The sequence below is a fragment of the Boleophthalmus pectinirostris genome, unplaced genomic scaffold (genome assembly GCF_026225935.1).
Source record: "Boleophthalmus pectinirostris isolate CB_2022bp ecotype Guang Dong unplaced genomic scaffold, ASM2622593v1 HiC_scaffold_23, whole genome shotgun sequence".
Lineage (NCBI taxonomy): Eukaryota > Metazoa > Chordata > Actinopteri > Gobiiformes > Gobiidae > Boleophthalmus > Boleophthalmus pectinirostris.
Genome location: NW_026571207.1, coordinates 33,496,416 through 33,520,631, shown reverse-complemented (window position 1 = coordinate 33,520,631; position 24,216 = coordinate 33,496,416). Strand labels below are relative to the sequence as shown.

Here is a 24,216-nt window from a genome sequence, read left to right as displayed (position 1 = left end):
CCCGCTACAGTCCTCACCACATCCCGATAAACTCTCTGGAGGTGACTCTTTATTGCTTTTTTACAGTTTAGATGTCCAACTTTTTCATCATTGTCCAAACTTTTCACATAAAACTGACATGAATGTGTTAAACAAAACCACGCATTCCATGCGTAAATTTCATTTTTACGCACCATCGCAGCAGCTCAAAAATACTTTTAATCACTTCCAGTTGCAGAATTAAGAATTAGGAAAACTTCTGGCGATGATTGATGACTGTGAACAAGCACAAAATTAACCAAAAAAGAGAGAAAAAAATGTTGACTTTATAAGATTTGAGAGTTAGTGCTTCTTTTATCTGAGCTGATAATATGAATTTATGTTCTTTGGAAATACCACACAATACTACACTGTGAACAAGTCCAAAATTTACCCCGCCCCCTCCCCCCCAAAAAACTTTGATAACTTTATAAGATCTGAGAGTAAGTGCTTCTTGTATCTGAATTGATAATATTATTTTTTATTCTTAGGAAATGCCACCAGTTTCCATTTTTGTCAAGGGTAGCCAGAATATTCGGAAACAGTTCATTTCTTCGTCTTACATTATTCATTTAAAGTAATATTAAGACATTTAAACCCGATCCTAACCTCGCCCCCTCCACCCACCTCTGCTCCTGTCCCCCCAGTCCGCCCCAGCTTCGCCCGGTCACGAGGTGGTCCCCCGATGCTGAATGTGGACCGCGAGGCACCTGCCGCAGCTGATGTCCCTGGAGGGTCATGAGCGCGCGCTGGCGGAGGCGACGCTGGCCCCGGTGCGCAACGTGAGCGCGCCCGCAGCGGAGGAGGAGGACGGGGGCGCGCACGGAGCACAGCACCGGCAGCAGGTCACGTGGGTCGCGACGCTGCTCGCGGGGGTCCTCATCACCACCATCGTAGTGGACGTCATCGGGAACCTGCTCGTGATCGTGTCCGTGTTCAGGAACCGCAAACTCAGGAAAGCAGGTAACACCGCCCACTGAATGTTTTTAAAAGTAAAATAGACTCGTGTGAACTTTTAGACATGTTTAGGGTGATCAGATTTTCCAAAAAAAAAAAAAAAAAAAAAAAAAAAACTGGGACACTCGGTTTGGGGTGGCTGTGAAACGAGTCATTAAGGAAAATTGTTCTGCACTCGGCCCATTCATGACCAACACGTGCCAGTATAGTCACATTTTCTTTCCGTTTTGTTGATTTTTAAGCAGGTTTTTCTGTATTTTACCTAAATAAACAACTATTTATGTCTCTCTTTACTGTTGGCTGGTATCAGATTGGTCAAAAATAGAGACACCAGGGACATTTCTTGTATAAAACTGGAACAAATCAATGGTTTTGGATAAATCTGCTGAGACAGGGGACACAGGGCTCAAAACTGGGACTGTCCCGGGTAAATAGAGTCGTCTGGTCATCCTAGCCATGTTAGAATGTTGTTACCTCCTCAAAAACAAACCTAGAGTTGTGTTTGTTTCATTCACACATGTTTGAGTAACCCTTTATGATTAGCCTGTCAACATCTCCAAAGATCAGAATGCTCTGTTCCACTTTGTGATGTCATGAAGGGGTGGTGTTCAGATCCCTTTGACCTTTAGTTCAGTAGAGCTGAAATCATCCAAATTATTGTTGCAAAAATGTTTTATTCGAATTACAACTCATTCCACCACTAACACTGTCTTCTTTTATTCATCAAACTTAACATTCTCAATATTTATTATATTAATATTTATTATATTTGTATTTTTATTGTTACAAACTGGCTCAGAGTTCGAACAAGAGGGAGTCCACACATGTTTAAAAATGGTACAAAAATAGATATTTGTTTAAAAGCAAGGTGCAAATAAAGTTGTGGCTGCATGATGGAGAGGAGAGAAGAGAGTTCAGTCTCCAGCAGCAGTTTTTAAAGGTGCTATGCCACGTCCACAGTCAGGTGCAGCTCATTATGTTGGTTCTCCCACTCTGGAACGTGGAAGGGAGGGGAGAGAGCCAGCAGCAGCCAGTGTTGGGAAGGTGACTTTTCAAATGTATTCCCCTACAGATTACAGATTACATACCCCAAAATGTAGTTTGTAACGTAATCCATTAAATTACTTAAAATGAGTAACGTAATCTGAATACTTTGGATTACTTGATATTGTCATGGTTTTTTTTTTAACTACATGAATGTAGCGACCACATCCTGAAAATTCATGTTTGTTCTCTTTAAATTGGCCCTGGTTAAGTCCTGGTTTAGTCCTGGTTTAGTCCTGGTTTAGACCTGGTTTAGTTCTGGTTTAGTCCTGGTTTAGTCCTGGTTTAGTCCTGGTTTAGCCCAAAATGTGAAAACAGGAAAATACCACCATGTAATCCATTTATTTCAACAAAGTAACTGTAATCCAATTACCACTCACTGAAACAGTAACTGTAACTGAATACAGTTACTCATAATTTGTACTCTGACGTCTCTTACGTAACTCCAGTACATGTAATCTGTTACTTCCCAACACTGGCAGCAGCACACACGCCCCTACAAAATACAAACCCAACCTGGGGTCGTAACATTTATGTATAAAATTCTTTATAATACAACTACGATCCCTGATCATTTCACTCATTTCACTTTAAAACCAGTGCATAGATCATAGATCATACAAAACTCATCAAAATCATCAAAATCTAAATGTTCATGTTCCAAAATGCGTCACATCAAGAGCTCAGTTTTGCTTTGATATCGAGGCTGTAAATTGTGGAGCAAGTTTTCACATCTGAAACGTCGTTTGAAGAAATGTTTGATATTTTATGGTAATGTTTGATAATCATTCAGTTGTGTATTGTTAGCGTGTTCCAGTTGTAGGAAATAATGACTGGAATCGATTGATTGAATCACAAAAAAATTATTCCCTATTCAATACAATTCTAATACAGAACTCTGGGTCAAATCACTGTCCCTGATGGCCTACAGCTACACAGGACTTAAATCAGGCGATCTGACTGACTGCGTGTCCCTCAACCCAGAAATCTAAAATATCAGTATGAATATGCAAATGATATGTTGAGCAGGTTCACGCCTTGGATCCTCCCTGAAGCTTCTCCGCTGTCCTTTACCATAAGAGGATGAGTCTATTTAGACTTGGTGCCAGCCAGGATGACCCCACTTCAGCTGCTCTGTAAAGAATGTCCTTAAAAATACACAACCTTCACAGCAGTATCTTTAAACATATATATCAGATTTCAGTTGTTAGGCATTAATTATGTGACTTCATTAACAATATCTAAACACATATTTCAGTATTTAATAATTGCATGTGGTACACTCACGATACTTTATTACTTGATACAACCTTCAGTATCAAATCATTCAGTTTGAATCAAATGTATTTAATCTAAGGTGTGTTAATTTGTTTTGTTACCTCTTACGGCACCTACTTTTTTATCTCGTGTGCTTTTTTTATTGTCATATGTTATAAATGTGCAAAATAAATTAATTAATTAATTAACAGAGTGGAGCACTTCCTGTATTAGCACATGACATCACAAGGTGGACCAGAGGGTTTTCTGTTTGAGAGAAGAACTGTAAATGTGCAGGGTTTGTGTGTTAAACATGTGTGAATGAAACAAAACGCAACTCCAGGTCTGTTTGTGATGAGGAAACAATATTAGAACAAAGATCAAATTATGTAACACGGGACTTTAAAGATGCACGATGCAACTTTTCTGGTATAATGTGCGCCACCTGTGATTCTGTCGTTATGTTAGTTTAAGTCTAGCTCTTTTTTTCTTATTCTACCAGAGTTATAGGCCTATATCTGATCTGCCAGTGTAATACAAAGAAGAACGTTTCACATAAGCAGATGTCTAAGTTGAAATTAAAGCGAGTCTGTAACGACGATCTCTTCACTTGTCTCCACGGAGCATTAAACGTACTGTAGGTATCTCCAAGCAGGTGCCCGTGGGCCAGGTTACAGGTCAGATCAGTGGAGAAGCAATATGTTGTTTTGTTTTTTTGCAGTAATAATGTGTGTTTTGAGCAGTTCTGTCTCCCTTCTCCTCTGAGTTTGGCGGTTGTGGGTTAGACTTCTCATCTTTTTGAATGGAGCGTGCAGTTCTAGCAGTGAGTAGTCTGGTGATCTACAGCTGCAGTGTGTCTGAAAGAAAAACGAATGAGTCGAAACAAATGAATGCTATAATATAAAGTTGCTTCAGATGTTCCACAGTACAGCATTAAAGGTCGTGGGCTGGACCATGTGGACAGGAGAGCTGGTTTAAAGGGCCCATCTCATGCAAAATCAACTTTTCAGAGCTTTCTATCTTCTAAAAGTATATGTATATGTCGCCCAAGTGGTTTTTAGATTGATTCGGTGATTTAGATTGATTAGACTTTCCCAAAAAAAAAAAAAGTATAGCTTGCTTCGTGGTAATTAATGACAACAAAAACAATAATTTTATTTAAAGTCTGTCTCTGAAACTTTATAAACCGGTAAATTATTAAAGCATTTTGGCGATTCTTGCGTTTTTTAATTCGTATGTGAATTTTTTTCAAAAAGTCTTCTGGACAAAAGTCACTGTTGACTTCCATATGCAGCATGGTCTCTAAAATCAAAACACAATGAGTAAATAACAGCTGTGTAATCTTCGTGATGATTAAATGGAGCACTGCGTAACATTTCTGATTTCTGATGGAGGCTGTATCTATCGCCATGGAGACAAGAATATCTGCTCACGTCAGTTTAAAGGGCCCGTCTCATGCAAAATCAACTTTTCAGAGCTTTCTACCTTCTAAGAGTGATGTGTGGGCCTTGTATCTGTTGGCCAAGTGTTTTTTAGATTGATTTGGTGTTTTTTTCACAAATTGCAGTGTATTTCTGCCACCCTCCCACGTGACAACGAACTAAAGCTGCTACAACGATGATGCAGCAGATACAATTATGACGCGTTTGACGTAGCAGAAAGCGCTTCGCACCCGACCCCCTCCCCCACTCCACCGCCTCCTCCCCGCATCAGCTGACAATTCCCACATGAACACTTAAACAAAAGTGACAGCATAAGCTCATTGTTCTTCACTGCAGTGTACACGATATAATAAGTTTATCTACTAGTGTTTATTAATACTTTACCAATCAGCAGTGAAGGGTGAATGGAGCCTTGTGAAGCATTGACACCTCAGTCACAATATTGTCTCAAATGGTTCGACGTGTCTGAGGCCTCGGAGAAACACTGACCTCTAGTGGACAAATTTAACAATAAGACAATACTTGTGTGCAGAGCGACACCGTACCTAACAACAACAATAATAATGATGATTTAAAATAATATGTAAAGAGCAACATAAATAACATGCTGTAAATAAGAAAACAGGTGTTTCCTTGTTAGGTGGAATTAGATCAAAGTGATCCCAAACCATGGATCGCTTTTTTTCCACTTGTAGATGCCATCGAAAATGAAACAAAATGCCAAAAGTCTCCAAAATCACCACTAACGTCACACAATACTCCTCATGACCCAACATTTTTAAGAAATATTGGTGCATCTTTTATACTGTAGTAGTTTAGCGCTTGTCAAACCACAGAAGTGCGCTGAACACTCTGAACACTCTGAACCAATCACAGAGCGGAACATTCGCTGAGCCAATGAAATGCTTCGATACACTGAAGCGGCTCACTCAGAGCCTATGTCACGTTTGGAGGGCGGAGCCTGTGCTTTCTCAGGACGGGCGGGGGGAGGAGCAACAGCCAGTCTTTCATAGTTCCTGGTCTGTGACTGTCTCCAAGAAATCAGTAAGATTTCAGAACTATTGTGTAATGGATGTTCCAAAACCCAAATTGTGCTTGTTTATGTGCAGAAGATACAATGTGAAAAGTGTTATTTTACATGAGATGGGCCCTTTAAGATCTGTTTTGTTTCATTGTTTGAGTATTTGCTTTGTTTAAGGGAATTTAGGCCCTTGTTAAACAAAGGTTTAGCTTTATCGGGCTCTGTTCATGGTAGTAAGTCTGATCAAATCTAGGAAGTTCCAGTTTTCGTCATCTCGTTCCGTTATGTTCAGCTAATCAACAGTTACAATCATACCTCAGTTTTCATCATTTCCTCACTGACGCACAACTCCGAGTGCACTGGGTACATGTGATTAGAAGAGACGAGATGATTCCAAACAGCACATATGTCTGGAGTCTTCATTTTACCGCTGATTACATTTACTTTGATCACAGTCGGTCGTCGAGTCCAGTGTCAGGAACTACACCGGAAGCTGTCATGGCATGTTTCCAAATGCCTTCCTGGTTTGTGATGTAAGCGTGAAAAGAGACTATTAGGGGAGACTTCTGTGCAGTTGGGTGCACTTGACTGTTGCGTTTGATTTAATTGAAGTTAGTGATTTTCTTTTTTTTTGTTTTGTTTGAACAGTTTATTTGGGATTAAGTTATTTTGCGTTAACACAGAGTCTGTTTTAAATACATTTTTCTCGTCAAAGACACAGTTTTTGGTTTTAGTCTGCCTCCTACTTTGACCACATCGCGCCAGCTTCCCCACAACACCACCAGGCCAAATACAGGCCAGATCTGTGGAGAGGCGACCCCGCTCTTGTAAGTACTTTCTGTGCAGTGAAACACCTTTAACTGAATCGTTGCAAGAAATACTGACTCTGGAACATTGGAAGCAAAGCAATAACATCTCCATGGAGAAGAGCAGGTGGCAGAACGTCCACCAGAAAAGTTCCATATTGCGCCGTTAATTAAGACATTTATATGGTGTACATTTGCCATATGTCTAACCGGAGTCCAATCTGTGTGTGATCACGTACGACAAGGTTTAACCATCTGCTCCACATCAGCAGTGGAATGAATCGGAATGAATGTTGTGCATTTGAATATGCTAATGTCCAGTGCTTTTAAAGTACTTTTAAAATGTATTCCCCTACAGATTACAGATTACATATCCCAAAATGTAGTTTGTAACAGAATCCATTAAATTACTTAAAGTGAGTAACGTAATCTGAATACTTTGGATTACTTGATTTGCTGTAGAGAAGCAAAGACTAGGATATTGTAACATAAGATGTTTTATCTGATAAAAGAAAATAAAAAGCCCAGACTTTACTGAACCAAATTAAAAATATTATTGATAGAAAACGAGGAGACACGTCCACACAGCAGGATTTAGTCCTGTTAAATCTTGTTTTAGTTCTGTTTTAGTCCTGGTTTAGACCTGGTTTAGACCTGGTTTAGACCTGGTTTAGACCTGGTTTAGATCTCAGTTTAGACCTAGTTTTAGACCTGGTTTGGACCTGGTTTAGATCTAGTTTAGTCCTGGTTTACTCCTTGTTTAGATCTGGTTTAGATCTAGTTTAGTCCTGGTTTTAGACTTTAGACCTGGTTTAGATCTAGTTTGGTCCTGGTTTAGACCTGGTTTAGATCTAGTTTAGTCCTGGTTTAGACCTGGTTTAGATCGTTTACTGGTTTAGTTTAGTCCTGGTTTAGACCTGGTTTAGATCTAGTTTAGTCCTGGTTTAGACCTGGTTTAGATCTAGTTTAGTCCTGGTTTAGACCTGGTTTAGATCTAGTTTAGTCCTGGTTTAGACCTGGTTTAGATCTAGTTTAGTCCTGGTTTAGACCTGGTTTAGATCTAGTTTAGTCCTTACACATAACATACTGAGAAGACCATGTTACATTTAAACAATGTATTAACATCTTTTCCAGTTCAAGTTCCAGTATTATGTTTGAAGCTCTGAGTCCCCCCCTCCCTTCGCTCTCTAAGTCACTCATGCTTGATATCCTACTGACAGAGGGCTGGCTCGTGTCAGATTGATGCATGTCATATGTTATTAGGTTCTTTTTTTAGACAAAGAGTTTGTTTTCATCCCTGACAGTTTGGACTGCTCACTCACGCTGTTCCTCAGAGTCACGTGATGTTGCTGTGATGTGTCGCTCAGCTGATTTAAACAGGTTTTGGAGTTGTCTTCCTACCGGTGGAGGCAGGACGACAGCTCCACCTGCAGTCCGACTTCCTCAGGACAGAATCCCAGGTGTGTGAGAGTAAAAAAGCCCCCTCGTCCCGGTTTATAGTCCTGTGGGCACGCTTTCAGCACACCAGTGAAATCGTACTGACAACTCAGGCAATTACTCGTCCACCCAAAAGATAAAATAGAACCAGAGCATAAATGTAATGTCATATACGAAATACCCTGCATGTTCTGCAATAAAACAAACATCGGGGAAACAGTAAGGGCATTCAGTCCACGAGAAAAAGAACACAGGACAGAACGCGAGAAGGAAACACGAGCAACAAAACACTAAAATCTGCTGTTTGTGACACTGTAAAAGAGAGAAGAAACATTCTGGACTGGGACGGAGCAAACATCACTGGGACAGAAGAAAACAAACATCATCGCTGGATTGACGAAGAGGCAATCGAAATACAGAACCACGCCCACGGGACTATAAACCGGGATGAGGGGTCTTTTTTACTCTCACACACCTGGGATACTGTCCTGAGGAAGTGGGACTGCAGGTGGCGCTGTCGTCCTGCCTCCATCAGTAGGAAGACAGCACCAAAACCTGTTTAAATCAGCTGAGTGACACGTCACAGCAAAATCATGTGACTCTCGTGACTCTGAGGAAGAGTGCAGGGAACAGTCCAAACTGTCAGGTATGAAAACAAACTCTTGGTCTGAAAAAAGAAACTAATAACATAAATTATCAGAAGATCAAATGAAACTCATTGGACTTGATCTGTCACTCTGAAATGAGTTCTTCACAGGATCAGTCAGGAAAGACTTTCGCTGAAAAAGAAAGAGATTGGAAAATGCAGAACATCATGCCGACTTTGGCTACGTTCAGACTGCAGGGCTTAACGCTCAATTTAGTTTTTTTTTGTGAAATCCGATGTTTTTGCGAGGTCGTTCACATTTCCAATTAAATGTAACTTGTGTGTGACTCCAGTGTGAACATTAAACGGCCCAAAAGTGTCCCGCATGTGCACTGGAGACACGACGACGTCAACCGCAGCGAGCGTGCTCTGTGTTTACAGAAGTTGTCCAAACATGGACGCAGCATTGAGCACCTGGAGATTTTAAAGTTCCTCTCGTACCGGAGCCAGAACATGAACAACTTACTTGTTTTAAGGAGGAGATTGAGAAGGAGAAGGACGAGGTTTTTGGCCGTGGTGTTTTGTGGGACAGCGGCAGCGACGTCCGTTGAAAAGGAACGTGTGGATGTGGAGACGGAGCCAAGAGTGGTGATGTGCTTCACTTCAGTGACATGGAGTTCATTAACAATTTTCGTCTACTTCAGCGCAGAATAGTGACGTTTGTGTCTTGTTGATAACGTGTAGGTCGGATGAATGCACTTTGGCCGTTCACACTGAAGTCGCATGTCAAAAGATCAGATATGTATCGGTTTCAGGAGCACATATCCAAGTGTCCTGGGTCACATTTGAAAAAATCGGATCTGTGTTGTTCAGACTGTCATTAAAAGATCAGATACAGGTCATATAGGGGCCAAAAAATCGGATTTGGGTCACTTCAGGCTGCAGTCTGAACGTAGCCTATTTGAATCTGATTGGGTGAAGCATCACAACAGCAGAACATCAAAATCAAACTTTAGATAAATCCAGTTAAGAGAAAAGCGCGGACATCTCCCCTGTCCACAAATACTCAAAGCTCTCACCTTCTGCATCTTTTTCACAAACAAAAAATTCCATACTGATGCTAAAATAGGCTGAAGTACGTCTTACTGTTCAAGTTTACGGATGTAGACTTCTCCGTTAAAAAGTTTCATAAGCTCATCACGGACCGCCTGAACCTCGATATCAGTTTTATGAATTGCAGAGTAGAGTTTGACAGATTTGTTCATCAGTTTCTCCTTCGACACTGGTGGAGGAGAAAAAGAAGAGGAGATGAGACGCTGAGGAGGCTCTTGCTGCGGTGGAGATGGGTTGCAACTCAAACGGCAAAAAGAAGAAGAGAGAGCGTTTGTGTTCATAAATAATTCCTCCCCAAAAATCTACTTTGCCAATCACATTTTCAGAGCACTTAACCAGGAAACAGACAGCTCCGAAGTGCAGCGGTATTGAATATTCATGAGGGTCTAATGGCTCTGGCTATTTACTGGAAAAAAAAAAAAAATGCACAAAGTTCCTACAAGTCTCTAACAATCAATAGTCTAGCACCGTTATAACATGAGGTGTTCACTGACTGGTTGAAGGGGAGGATTTGTTAGTGTTCTTAGGGTTTAATAGACACATCAAGAATCTCGGACTTCAGGTCATTGCACATTGCATATTGGGAAGGATTTTCCGAAAAAGTGACCATCAAACCTCCATGTTTGTTTTCCCAGTGGGAGGCGTCTATTGACAAAGTCGATCTTTTCAAGTCTTCTGAACCATATCACTTTTGTTTCTGGTTCTGATATTGTCATATTTTAGTTTTGGGATTCGGACATCGTTAATTGTGTGGTTGTTGGATCCTAACAGCGGAAAACGGCTCGAGAAATTTGTTTGCGAACTCCATAACTGTAAAAGGGAATCAGATGTGTGTGACTGCAAACCTCTGTTCAAACTGTTTCTCTTCCCAACGGAATTGAAAAATAGTGAAAGACAAAGGCAATGAGCAGTATTGATCCACAGGAAAGACGAAAAAGGAAACCTTTGACTGCCTAAATCATCCCAAGTTTGCAGCGAACATTTTGTATGTGAAGCACCAACAAAGCAAAATCACAATCCCTCGCTCCACCTTGGTTACGAATTTAAAAAGTCAACACTAAAGTGAAAGACACCAGCTATTCACCAAGAAACACCTTCCACTGCAAAGAGACCAAGACGTGATGTTGCTGTAAAACCACAAGAACAAGAAAGTGCAGCTCAGTCTGTTTGTCTTCTGCACCTCTCACTTAACAAACAGGATTTTGCTTTGAACCAGACCAGAATCAGGTCAGACCTGAGACTCGACTCTACAGTTTGTATAGTTGATATTATATGGAAGTCTGTGCATTACATTTGAAACATTTAGGCTCGTCTATGAAAACCCAATAAATACAAAATCTTACCAAATAAAAACGAGATGACAGAAGCCCCACAGTCTCTCTCCCCCGGCCGCGCCCACTCCCCCACACCGCCACCACATCCACGAACCCACAAACCCACAGCGGAGAGCGCACCGCAACATCGGTCAATAGACACTCACCGGTGGAGGCAGGACAACAGCGCCATCTGCAGCCCGACTTCCTCAGGACAGTAAACCGGGACGACAGGGCTTTTTTACTCTCACACACCTGGGATACTGTCCTGAGGAAGTCGGGCTGCAGATGGCGCTGTCGTCCTGTCTCCCCCGGTAGGAAAACAACTCCAAAACCTGTTTAAATCAGTTGACCAAACATGTCACAGCAACATCACGTGACCACTCTGAGGAAGAGTGCAGGGAACAGTCGAAACTGTCAAGTATGAAACAAAACTCTTGGTCTGAAAAAAGAACCTAATAACATAAAATCATCGGGCTTCACAGATGGACCAATTATTTATCAAGAGATACATTATTTTTTTTGCACAACACTGTCATAAGATAAGATAAGATAATCCTTTATTGTCTCCCATGGGAGAAACTTGTCTTGGGACAGGGGGTAACATGCTTTATCAAAAAAACAGGACAACACAACACAAAGTACCACATAAACAAACACCACAGAACAGAACAAATATGAGACCAAGTATGACCACGAGTGATGCACCAAAAGCACCTTTAAATTATTCTTAACAGGCAAGCCCTTTGCATTCTTATATTCTATTAACAACTGCACATTCCCTGAACCTATGTGCAGTTTTGATTGCACATTCCTTCATTGATGAAGCAGTTATTGTCAAGTGAACAGCTCCTTTTACCTTTAGTTCAGTAGAAATTGGCAATTTCAGGTCTGAAATTGTCCAAATGATCAGTGTTGTGGAGTAACAGATTACATGTACCGGAGTTACTTAATCAGAGTACAGACTATGAGTAACTGTATTCGGTTACAGTTACTGTATCTATGAGTGCAAATTGGATTACAGTTACTTTGTTGAAATGAATGGATTACACTGCGGTATTTTCCTGTTTTCACATTTTTTCCACTCATTGCTGGAAACTAAACCAGGTCTAAACTAGATCTTAACCAGGTCTAAACCAGGACTAAACCAGGACTAAAACCAGGTCTAAACTCGACCTAAACTAGATCTTAACCAGGTCTAAACCAGGACTAAAGCAGGACTAAAACCAGGTCTAAACTAGACCTAAACCAGGTCTAAACCACGTCTAAACCAGGACTAAACCAGGTCTAAAACAGGACTTAAACAGGACTAAATCATGCTGTGTGGACCATATCTCCTCCTCTTCTGTCAATAATATTTTTAATGTGGTTAAATAAAGTCTGGACTTTTTATTTTCTTTTATCAGACAAAACATCTTATGTTACGATTTCCTCGTCTTTGCTTCTCTACAGCAAAACAAGTAATCCAAAGTATTCAGATTACGTTACGCACTGTAATTAATTTAATGGATTATGTTACAAACTACATTTTGAGGTATGTAATCTGTAATCTGTAGGGGAATACATTTTAAAAGTAACACTCCCAACACTGCAAATGATTCTCGTGAATGGAGTTCTCCTCCTAGAACCCGAGCTCTTGTGGCTTTATTGATTTCTCTGTTATTTGGGCTGATTATATGAAGGTAAATATGTTGCAAAATGAGAGAGTTTGTAAACTTGATTTGAGAACTTGTAGAATAGAATGTGAGAATGTGTAGAACAAAACTTTGGACTTGTAATGACCTATTTTCATATACGTGTGTTTAAGTCACGTAAACGGGAAATTTCGGCCGTTATTCGTTTTTTGTTTTTGTTTTTTTCATTTTGGTTTTGTAGACAAATAATGAAGAAAACTGTAGTTTTTTCATTTTGTTATTTTTGGTTTTATTTTGAAAAACGAATGATATGTGGATTCTTCATCTTCCCGCTTTCTGACTGGTCAGCCCCTCCTCCCCCCCTCCCCTCAGCTCTCTACAAGTGCAAATCAGTTTTGCCACATCCACATCGCAAAACGTGTTGCAAAAGTCAAGGCGCGCAGATTTGAACCTGCTGGGACACATTTGAGAAGTAGCAGTCAATGAACTGTATTTGTATCTGTCATAATGGATGCAGATGTCACTCTGTTCATGCAAATATCAATCGACACATTTATTCATATTTTTCTCCAGTGTGTGTAAATATTTTCCACAAGTGAAAATTTCAGTCTGCAAGTGCACACATTTTTTTCAGACACTCGTGTGTTTTTTTTCACTGACTGCAAATTCAACACACACGTAGATGAAAATAGGTCATTACAAGTTCAAAGTTTTGTTCTACACATTCTCACATTATATTCTACAAGTTCTCAAATCAAGTTTACAAACTCTCTCATTTTGCAACATATTTACCTTCATATGACTGGGACCAAAACCAAAGAATTATATTTTTACATGATGTAGTTTCTGAGAAAAAATGATGTCTACATATGATATATAAAGCCTTGATTTTATGTTTTAATCATTTCGATGGAACGCAGTAAAATCACAATTGAAAAATGATTTGCAAAAACTATCCAATCCAATCCGTTTTATTTCTACAGCACATTTCACAGACATTTTCCAAAGTGCTGCACAAATACATAATAATAACAATAATAACATGATAAAATAAATTACTGAAATAATCATACTAGTCTTAAAATAATAAAAAATAAAAATAAGAGCAAAATCATAGAATAGCACTAAATAAGTCAAACCAATAAAATACATTAAAAATAAATAAAACTAGAAAAGCACTCAGAGAGCGCAGACCTCCGCCAAGGACTACCCCCATTTTTTATATAATTGCAATAAAATCAGTCTTCTGGATCAGATCCGGATCAGCCTTTGGAATATGAAAGAGGATCCCATTGTTCATCCCTGAGTCAAATTTCATGGGGTTTGGTCAATAATTAACCGAGATATTGAGAAACAAAATTTTTGGCCCCATTTACCACAATGTTAACTAAAATTTCAAAGTGATCCAGAATCCAGGATTTCTTCCGGATCACCCCCAAAATGAAATCAGTTCTTCCTTTTCACATTTCCAACAAATCCTGAAAATTTCATCAAAATCGGTCCATAACTTTTTGAGTTATGTCGCTAACAGACAAACAAACAAAACAAACAAACAAACAAACAACAAACAACAAATGCCGGCAAAAACATAACCTCCTTGGCGGAGGTAATAAAATAATAAAAGCCAGAGAATAAAAAAATAAAAAACTATTTATTAAGTGTCTGAACAACCCAAAATGTGTGACACCAGGTCCTAGGAGGCTACAGATGTCCAAGAGCATTTCATTTGAAAAATGCAATAAAACTTAATCTCCATTTAGACTGGCAGGTGACAGAGCCTCCCAGGAAAGTTCCACAGTGCAGCTTTAATAATGAAACGTGGTCTGAAGCGGAGGGTGAAACAGGTGGTGTGTGTGTTTCCCCGTGCGGAGGACTCAGCTGTGACAGTTTAAAGACGTGATTCTGAACGAGTCTGAGCGTAATGAAGAGAGACAAGTGCAAAACATCACCTGCTCGATTCAGGTTTAAGTCCTGGTTTAGTCCTGGTTTAGTCCTGGTTTAGTCCTGGTTTAGTTTAGTCCTGGTTCAGTCCTGGTTTCAGTCCTGGTTTAGTCCTGGTTTAGTCCTGGTTTAGTCCTGGTTTAGTCCTGGTTTAGTCCTGGTTTAGTCCTGGTTTAGTCCTGGTTTAGTCCTGGTTTAGTCCTGGTTTAGTCCTGGTTTAGTCCTGGTTTAGTCCTGGTTCAGTCCTGGTTTAGTCCTGGTTTAGTCCTGGTTTAGTCCTGGTTTAGTCCTGGTTCAGTCCTGGTTTAGTCCTGGTTCAGTCCTGGTTCAGTCCTGGTTTAGTCCTGCTTTAGTCTGGATTTAGTCTTGGTTTAGCCCTGGTTTAGTCCTGGTTTAGTCCAGATTTAGTCTTGGTTTAGTCCTGGTTTAGCCCGGGTTTAGTCCTTATTTAGTCTTACTTTAGCCCTGGTTTAGTCCTGGTTTAGTCTTACTTTAGCCCTGGTTTAGTACTGCTTTCGTCCTGCTTTAGTCCGGATTTAGTCTTGGTTTAGTCCTGGTTTAGCCCTGGTTTAGTCCTGCTTTAGTCCAGATTTAGTCTTGGTTTAGTCCTGGTTTAGTCCAGAGTTAGTCCGGATTTAGTCTTGGTTTAGTCCTGGTTTAGTATTGCTTTAGGCCTGCTTTAGTCCTGCTTTAGTCCGGATTTAGTCTTGGTTTAGTCCTGTTTTAGCCCTGGTTTAGATCCGGTTTAGTCCTGCTTTAGTCCTGTTTTAGCCCTGGTTTAGACCCGGTTTAGTCTTGGTTTAGTCCTGGTTTAGTCCTGTTTTAGCCCTGTTTTAGCCCTGGTTTAGACCCGGTTTAGTCTTGGTTTAGCCCTGGTTTAGTCTTGGTTTAGTCTTGGTTTAGTCTTGGTTTAGTCCTGGTTTAGTCCTGGTTCATTCCCTTGTCACTTACTTTATCCATTCAGAGCCTCCTAATTATTCACAGTGTTGAGTTTATCAGCACTTTTTTTATTTATTTTTTCCCTTTTTTTCCTCAACTTTCAGAAGAGACCAGAGCAGAGTTTTCTGTGATGTTTACGTTAACAAAATCTAGCATGCTAACTGTACACTTCCTGAATATCAGAGAATAAAACGCTTTCTAATCAGATGCAGACCGTACACAGAGGACTTATTTAGATTTATTTTGATTTCTTAGTATTTTTTTTTCACTGGAGTAAGACACAGTTTGCTCAAATATGTAGGGTAAAAAAAAATCAGGAACAGGCACTTTAAATAAAAACAAATGTGCGTTATTAGTGGTAGCACATTTGAGTCTCTAAAAATAAAGTAGTTTAACCTTAGACTGAAGCAGGAGCTCTTTTTCCTTCAGATCAATACAAGACACATTACAGCCGTGTTCCTTATTATCCATCGATCCACAAACAGGAGCTGCTCTGCTCTGACGTCACGTTAATGATTTTAAATGAATGTCTCTGATGAAATGATCCGTCACGGGTTTGATTAGAGTGACGCAGAACAAGGTCAGAGCGCTGAGGTGGAGAAACAGACTGTGTGAAGGACACTTTAAAAGAATTATGTTACACAAAAGTGACTCTTGTTCATTTTAAGACATGTTATAATAATGTTTCCTTCTCAAAAACAGACCTGGAGTTGTGTTTTGTTTCATTCATGTGCAGTGTTGGGAAGGTGACTTTTAAAATGTATTCCCCTACAGATTACAGATTACATACCCCAAAATGTAGTTTGTAACTTAATCAATTAAATTACTTAAAGTGAGTAATCTGAATACTTTGGATTACTTGATTTGCTGTAGAGAAGCAATGATGAGGAAATCTTCACATAAGAAGTTTTGTCTGATAAAAGAAAATAAAAAGCCCAGATTTTCCTGAACCAAATTAAAAATATTATTGATAGAAGAAGAGGAGACACGGCAGCATGATTTAGTCCTGTTAAATCCTGTTTGAGATATAGTTTAGTCCTGGTTTAGATCTGGTTTAGTCTTGGTTTAGTCCTGGTTTGGACCTGGTTTGGACCTGGTTTAGTCCTGGTTTGGACCTGGTTTTAGTGTCCGGCAATGAGTGGAATTACCAGAAAAAAAATGGATATAGCCCAAAATGTAAAAACTGGAAAATACCTCTATGTAATCCATTTATTTCAACCAAGTAACTGTAATCCAATTATCACTCACTGAAACAGTAACTGTAATCAACTCATAATTTGTACTCTGATTATGTAACTCTGGTACATGTAATCTGTTACTCCCCAACACTGTTCATGTTTGAGTAATTCTTTATTATTAGTCGGTCTACATCTCCAAAACTCCAAAGTGGCAGTTTTCAAGTTAACAGACACATTTTCCGTTTAGTTCAGTAGAGATTGGTAATTGCAGAGCTGCATGATCCAAATGATTCCAGTGAATGTGTAGCAGGCTGGTCCAACAAAGCATGGTCAAAAATTAAGTTTCAAATCACCTCGATTAGAACCCTGCATTAGGTTTTAGCATCCAAAAGATGAATTATGAAGACATTGGGAAGAAAAAGGAGAAGTTTTAAAGGTTGCTCAAGGTGCTTGAAGTTCCTGCATGAAGTTCTGAAGCTCCTGCAGATGATTTGGTTTTCCTTAAGAAGCTTCACAGAAGAAATCAGCCTTAACAGTTTTGGGCCGACATCTTTGGTACTTGAGTGAAGAAATGGTGGGACTGGATCCTCCAACTCCAGAGTGACAGAAGAACAGAAGAAGCTGATGCTTCACAATATTATGGAAAAGGAAGTTCAGAGGTTCCACCAAAGCGACGTGATGCTCTTAATCAAGCAGATTATGAAGGAAGCAGATCAGTGAGTTTGTCTCCACCAGCACCATGCGTTTCTTTGAAAAAACTTTGCCAAAAACATTTTGAACATTTCCTCAGCAGACTGGGCTGATGTTGCAGACTTTTTGCTTCAAAATTGTGCATCCCAGGAAAGTTGTCAGTGATGTTGCTGAAAGGGGCTGAAGCTTATGCAAGATTTTAACTGTAGCCGAACAAAGAATGAAGATCAGAAACAGTCAAAATGTGTGGTGGACTGTTTTATGGACTTTTAAAGTAATTTTTATGCAAGTTTCAGTTTCAAGTTTCCAGAATAAAATGACAAATTATTCACATACGCCTTATTTATTTGGTTCTATCTTATAGTCTAAGCCATAGGGCAGTTTTCTAGTGTCTTGAGCAACCTCTAAATATTAATTCATTTGCATCAAATTTGGACCCAAATATTTTGGCCACATATGTAACCAAATGCAGAGTTCTAATCTAGAGGATCTAAAAAAAAATGTTTGGACCACCCTAGTGTGTATGGAGTTATAAAACACATTAAAGCACTTCCTGTATTTCCTCATGACATCACAAGATGGTGTTTTTGAGAGAAGAACTCAACTTAATATGCATTGTTTTGTTTGTTAAACCTGTGTGAATGAAACAAAACACAACTCCAGGTCTGTTTGTGATGAGGAAACAACATTACAACATACAGTATATGAGAAAATAGTGTCATATGGACCTTTTAATTATAAACCAGCTCAACAAATCTGCAGTCTGACAGTTACACAGTGAATTCCACAAGAGAATTCTGGCCTGTCTCCAGCTCAGTTTAGGTTATAGAGATTTTCAATGTTGTAATGTTACGTGAACAGTTAAAACTTGAACAACAACAAAAACACCACCACTAAACCTGTGTCCATCATACAGTCTCTCCTACAGAACACGGTCTGGTCTGTTTGTGTGCTTTATTACGAGGAACTGGAGAATATTTACGATTTTTACCTCTGCGTTAAATTTAAATGTGTCTATCCGAAACCTTTTTTATGGAGAGAATTACCCACAATGCCTCACACAGGGGTTAGTATAGCGTATAGCAGATGTATAGTTTTATTCATTTGACCTTTAAGGGGGGGCATAGGTTAACATGAGCTGTCCAATCGTGTCCAAGTGAATACTGTGTCTCTGAGGAAGACTTTGTCCCTTTTGTGTAAATACGTTTTGCTGCTTAGAACTACATAGACCATGAGCCTTTGCTCTGTTTCAATGCAGCCAACAGAAATATATTTTATTAGTGACCCTCAAAAACAGTTACTGGTAAATCACAGACAAGCAGATCCTGGATTAGTCCTGGTTTAGTTTTGTTTAATCTCGCATGAGATTGGCAGGTGGATCAGTGCAGCGTCTGCAGTGATGCGGTCGTTGTATCGGACCGCTGTGGTGAAGAGGGAGCTGAGTCGAAAGGTAAAGTTTTCAATTTACCGTCAGTCTACGTTCCTTCCCTCACCTATGGTCATGAGCTCTGGGTAATGACCGAAAGGACGAGATCGTGGATAGAAGTGGTCGAAATGAGTTTCCTCCGCAGGGTGGCTGGGCGCTCCCTTAGAGATAGGGTGAGGAGCTCAGTCACACGGGAGGATCTCGGAGTAGAGCCGCTGCTCCTCCACGTCAAGAGGAGCCAGTTGAGGTGGCTCGGGCATCTGTTCTGGAAGCCTCCTGGGCGCCTCCCTCGGGAGGTGTTCCGGGCATGTCCCACTGGGAGGAGGCCCCGGGGAAGACCCAGGACACGTCGGAGGGACTATGTCTCTGGGCTGGCCTGGGAACGCCCTGGGATCCCCCGTAGGAGTACTGGTCTAATCCCGGTTTAGTCCTGGTTCAGTCCTGGTTCTGTCCTAGTCTAGTCCTGGTTCAGCGCTGGTTTAGATGTGGTTCAGTCTTCTCTTAGTCCTTGTTCTGTTCTGCTTCAATCCTGGTTTAGTCCTGGTTCAGTCCTGGTCTAGTCCTGGTTTAGTCCTGGTTTAGTCCTCTCTTAGTCCTTGATAAGTTCTTGTGAAGTTCTTGAGTGTGATGTCTGATCCAATAGATAACTCTGTGATCAGCGCATTTATTAGCATTTCAATGAGGAACATCTCACACTGAGGACCACAACCGCTTCGTTTGGTCGTCATTTGTCTTTGTGACGGACTCATTAGTGAAGACATCTCCTGTTTGCGTGAGATAAGATACAGAAATGCACTTCATACATTTTAAACAGACATCTTTAACAGATTGAGACAGAAGAGGGAGGCGAGGGGCTGGAGTCAATATTTAATGCAAATGAGACAAGAGGACAGTGGAGACTTGAAAACCTTGAACAGTAAAGGGCACATATTATGCAATTTTTTAAATCTATGTTCTAATGTTGTTTCCTCATCAAGAACAGACCTGGAGTTGTGTTTTGTTTAATTCACACATTTATGTAACTCTTTATTATTAGTCTGTCTACATCTCCAAAGCTCCAAATGCTCTGTACCACCTTGTGATTTTCAAGTGCACAGCTCCTTTTATTTTTAGTTCATTAGAGATCGGCAATTCCAGGGCTGAAATTATCCAAATGATTCTAGTGAAGGTGTGTGGAGTTTAGAAACACAGTGGAGCACTTCCTGTATTACCACATGACATCACAAGGTGGATGAGAGTGTATTCTGTTTGAGCCTAAATATACAGGGTTTGTGTGTTAAACGTGTGAGCAGAGCAATGGAGCAACAACATCACAGAAAATGGGCAGAAATGTGATGTTTTTTATGATCTGACTAAGTGAGAAGCCACAGCGCACAACCACACAGCCAGGGTTTGAGCCACGGAACTTGTCATTCTGATCTGAAGAGCGAGAGGAAAGACACGACTCCCCGTCATATCCTGGACGCTCTTGGAGACAGAGCTAAAATAATCTTGACAGTTAGTCTGGTCCTGACCAGTTTTGTTCCCTGGTGTTTGTTACTGCAGCACCTCAGGTTGGTCACATTGGTGGAACTGAGGCTTTGATAAGTCTGGATTGGCAAAAAAAAAAAGGCCAGGCTTTCACTTTAGCTCGCTTTATGGAACACCCCCCAGGTCTGTTTGTGATGAAGAAACAACATTCTAACATAGATCAGAAAATAGAGTAATATTCTTTATTCCTTTAGCTTAATTCTTTAACGAGAATAAATTAAAATCACGTACAGGCCCTTTAAATGAATCTACAGGTCAGTGCTAATAGCTTTAATGAGACAATCGGAGTGCACATGATGCCTCACTTAAACAGTGACGGAGCCGGGGAATTGAACCTGTAACCTCTGCCTCCCATTAACATACTGTGGAGTGTTTGGTGAAAGGGCACTAGCCCAATAAAATCTCTACATTGGCCTAATAAGACTGGAGAGGAGGTTAATAGGCTCTGAGCTGAGAGAGTCAGACGTGTAGTACAAATATTGTAATCACAGTGAAGGGAGGGTTTAAACGAGAAGTCCAGACAGAAAGAAGAGCACAGGGTGTGGAAAATATCATTTAGATCCATATGATACAAACAGACACACTTTAAAGTCCCATATTGCACTATTTTCCAATCATCACAAACATCAAAAACACTCTGTTCCACCTTGTGATGTCATGTGGTAATACAGGAAGTGCTCCACTGTCTTTTTAAACTCATCATTTGAGTAATTTCAGATCTGGAATTGCCAAACTCTACTGAACTAAAGGTAAAAGGAACTGTTAAGTAGAAAACTACCACTACATGACATCACAAGTTGGAACAGAGCGTGTTGAGCTTTGGAGATGTAGATGGACTAATAATAAACTCAATTCAAACTCAGTGTTACTCCAACATGTGTGAATGAAACAAAACACAACTCCAGGTCTGATTTTGAGGAGGTAAAAACATAACAACATGTCTTAAAGCTGACAAGGGTCAATATTGTGTAATATAACACCTTTAACTGTCCCCATGGGAAATTTCACTGTTGCTGTCACAAAAATAAACAGGAATACAGGGCTTCAACTAATCAATATTTATTAGCCAAGAATTTTTTTTTAATTTATTAGTGGGTGGTATCTGTGAATCATGAAGATATAATTTGGACATTTGAAATCACAATATTCATCTAAAATGACTTAACAAAAGAAACAAGTCCTCTGATTTCTGCATTAGAAAACTGTGGTGTCCAATGGGAGCTGACTCCGCCGTAAACATCGTGACAACAAAGTGCTGCATGCTGTGGGCCCCTCCTGTGGATAACTGCACATCACACTAGAGCAGAGCATTTTTTTTTTTTTTTTACATTTGGATCAAAATGACTATGTGATGCTGCCCAACATGTATCACTGATTAAGAAAATAAAACTGAAGAAGTAAGAGATTGGGGTAGATTTGCAAAATGGCGTCTTGAACTTCAGAGAAATGAACTGGTGAGTGTGTTTATATGAACATCAGTATCCTGGTTATTAGGCATTTCCCGGTTATGACAGTATTCGGAACATGCAGTTTACATCCGCACTAAAAACCGGGATACTCATATCCATGTGTACAAACGTAGTATCCCTGTTTCTTGACATAATTACAATTAAAATGTGCAAGCACAAAAATTTTACATTTAATAAACCAGGAAATATACAAACAACCATGAGCTCCTTTAGCGTAAGACGCTTGGGAGGTTCCTGACCTGTGATAAGGAGCTATGAGGCTGCATCAGATCATTAATACAAACCTTCTGCATAAATTGTTAGCAGCGTTGTCATGACCATTAAAACACAGTTCACGTTGTATTCTCTTTTTGTGTGGTTACCCTGTTCCCCACGGGCACACGCTTCACTTTATTCACAAGTGCAGGCCATTCAGAATTTTGTGCCTCACGTGATCAAGACTTTTCACACGCCATTGGGCAAAACATAAGTCTCTACTATAATACATACAAATAATAAAATGAGAGCACAACACAACACAATACAAATCTTCTGCATAAATAAACTGAACTTTACAACATAAATCATAACCACTATGGAGCCACATCAGCCCGTTTGACATTATAATGTGTTTAATGTAGCTTTGGCACATTTGTTTATGTTTTACAGAAACAAAACTTAAAGCCACATGGTTCATTTGCATAAACTATAAGTGCTGAAAAACACAGCTCGCTCCTTGTGCCCTGATGCGGTTCAGTTTCTGTCAGACTAAAGGACACGACTCAGTGGAATATGAGTGTTCTCTCTGTGACAGAAGGATGTGCTGCTGATGGTGAGTCTGTTCTGTGCGTGTATTGCATTGGAGATGGTTTATGTTCAACTTTTCAGAGATCGTACGTGTGCAGATCATACGTGTGCAGATTCAGCGCAGCTCTTTATTTAACATCAGTCATTTCATTCATGTACCGTCACTTTATTTACATCAGCTCCGTTGTGATGAACAGACTGAAAGGTGTAAATAATTCTCATAAGACTCCGCACTGCAGTGGAGGGTGGTGCACTTTCTGGGGGTTGTAGTTTTTACTGAACAGCTGTTGTTCCCACCGCTGGTTAGGAGGAACAGGATCCACCTAAAGCAGTGAGAGCGTCTTCTCCTTGCTGCTTCTTCCTCCTTCTTGGTCCTCAACCTCATGACGCTGTGTGTTTGTCTTTTGGACACATGAGCACTCAACTTCATGCTGCCGTATTCGAGATACTGTGTATACATGCCACAGTATCCTGGTTACTATTGGAATATCCCAGCTACAGTATCCAGGTTTCTTATAACCGGGATGCTGCCTTATTCGGAATACTGAGAGCAGGATTCTGTGTATACATGTACCATGACGAAACTGAGATATTCAAAAAACCTGATCATAACTGGGACACTGCTGTGCAGGTAAACGCACTCAGTGATGGAGAAAGGGGTGATGATTTTTCAGTAAAAAGTGAGTCAATGGAGCTAAACTGCGCCCATGCTCACTTCCTGTTTCCTGTGTCCACTTATATATACTGTCTTCAGTTCAATGTAATAAAAAAAAAAAAAATAGGATAAGTCTACCAACTTCTCTCACTGAATATAGCCTCCATATTCCTCAACACTCTCTCTTTGTCTCTCTTCTTCCAGGAAACGCCTTCGTAGTGAGCCTCGCCCTGGCCGACCTGGTGGTGGCGCTATACCCTTACCCGCTGGTCCTGTCGGCCATCTTTAACGACGGCTGGATCGCGGGCTACCTCCACTGTCAGATCAGCGGCTTCCTCATGGGACTCAGCGTGATCGGCTCCATTTTCAACATCACCGGAATCGCCATCAACCGCTACTGCTACATCTGCCACAGCCTGAAATACGACAAACTCTTCTCCAATGCCAATACCATGTGCTACGTCGTGCTCGTTTGGGTGCTAACCATCCTCGCTATCGTGCCAAATTGGTTCGTAGAGTCTTTGCAGTACGATCCAAGAGTGTATTCCTGTACTTTTGCCCAGTCCGTCAGCTCCCTCTACACCATAACCGTCGTAGTTGTCCATTTTATTTTACCCATCGGAATAGTCACGTATTGCTATCTACGGATTTGGATTTTGGTTATTCAAGTTCGTCGTAGAGTGAAGCCGGACACGAGGGCGAAAATCAAACCGCACGATATCCGAAATTTCCTGACGATGTTTGTGGTCTTTGTGCTCTTCGCCGTTTGCTGGGCACCGCTGAACTTCATCGGGCTGGCCGTGGCGCTGGACTCGCGTTTGGGGACCGCCATACCAGAGTGGCTGTTCACGGCGAGCTACTTCATGGCGTATTTTAACAGCTGTTTGAACGCAGTGGTGTACGGCGTTTTGAATCATAATTTCAGGAAGGAGTACAAAAGGATCGTGCTCATAATATTTAGGTTTCACTGCTGA

At 40.5% G+C, this 24,216-nt stretch overlaps 1 protein-coding gene across 1 annotated transcript; it reads left to right on the top strand.

The window, feature by feature from the left end:
• The first annotated feature begins 710 nt into the window (after positions 1 to 710).
• mtnr1al (melatonin receptor type 1A like) lies at positions 711 to 24,216 on the top strand. Its single transcript, XM_020920573.2, has 2 exons — positions 711 to 981; positions 23,447 to 24,216. The coding sequence occupies exons 1-2, from the start codon at positions 711 to 713 to the stop codon at positions 24,214 to 24,216; spliced, it is 1,041 nt and encodes a 346-aa protein (XP_020776232.1).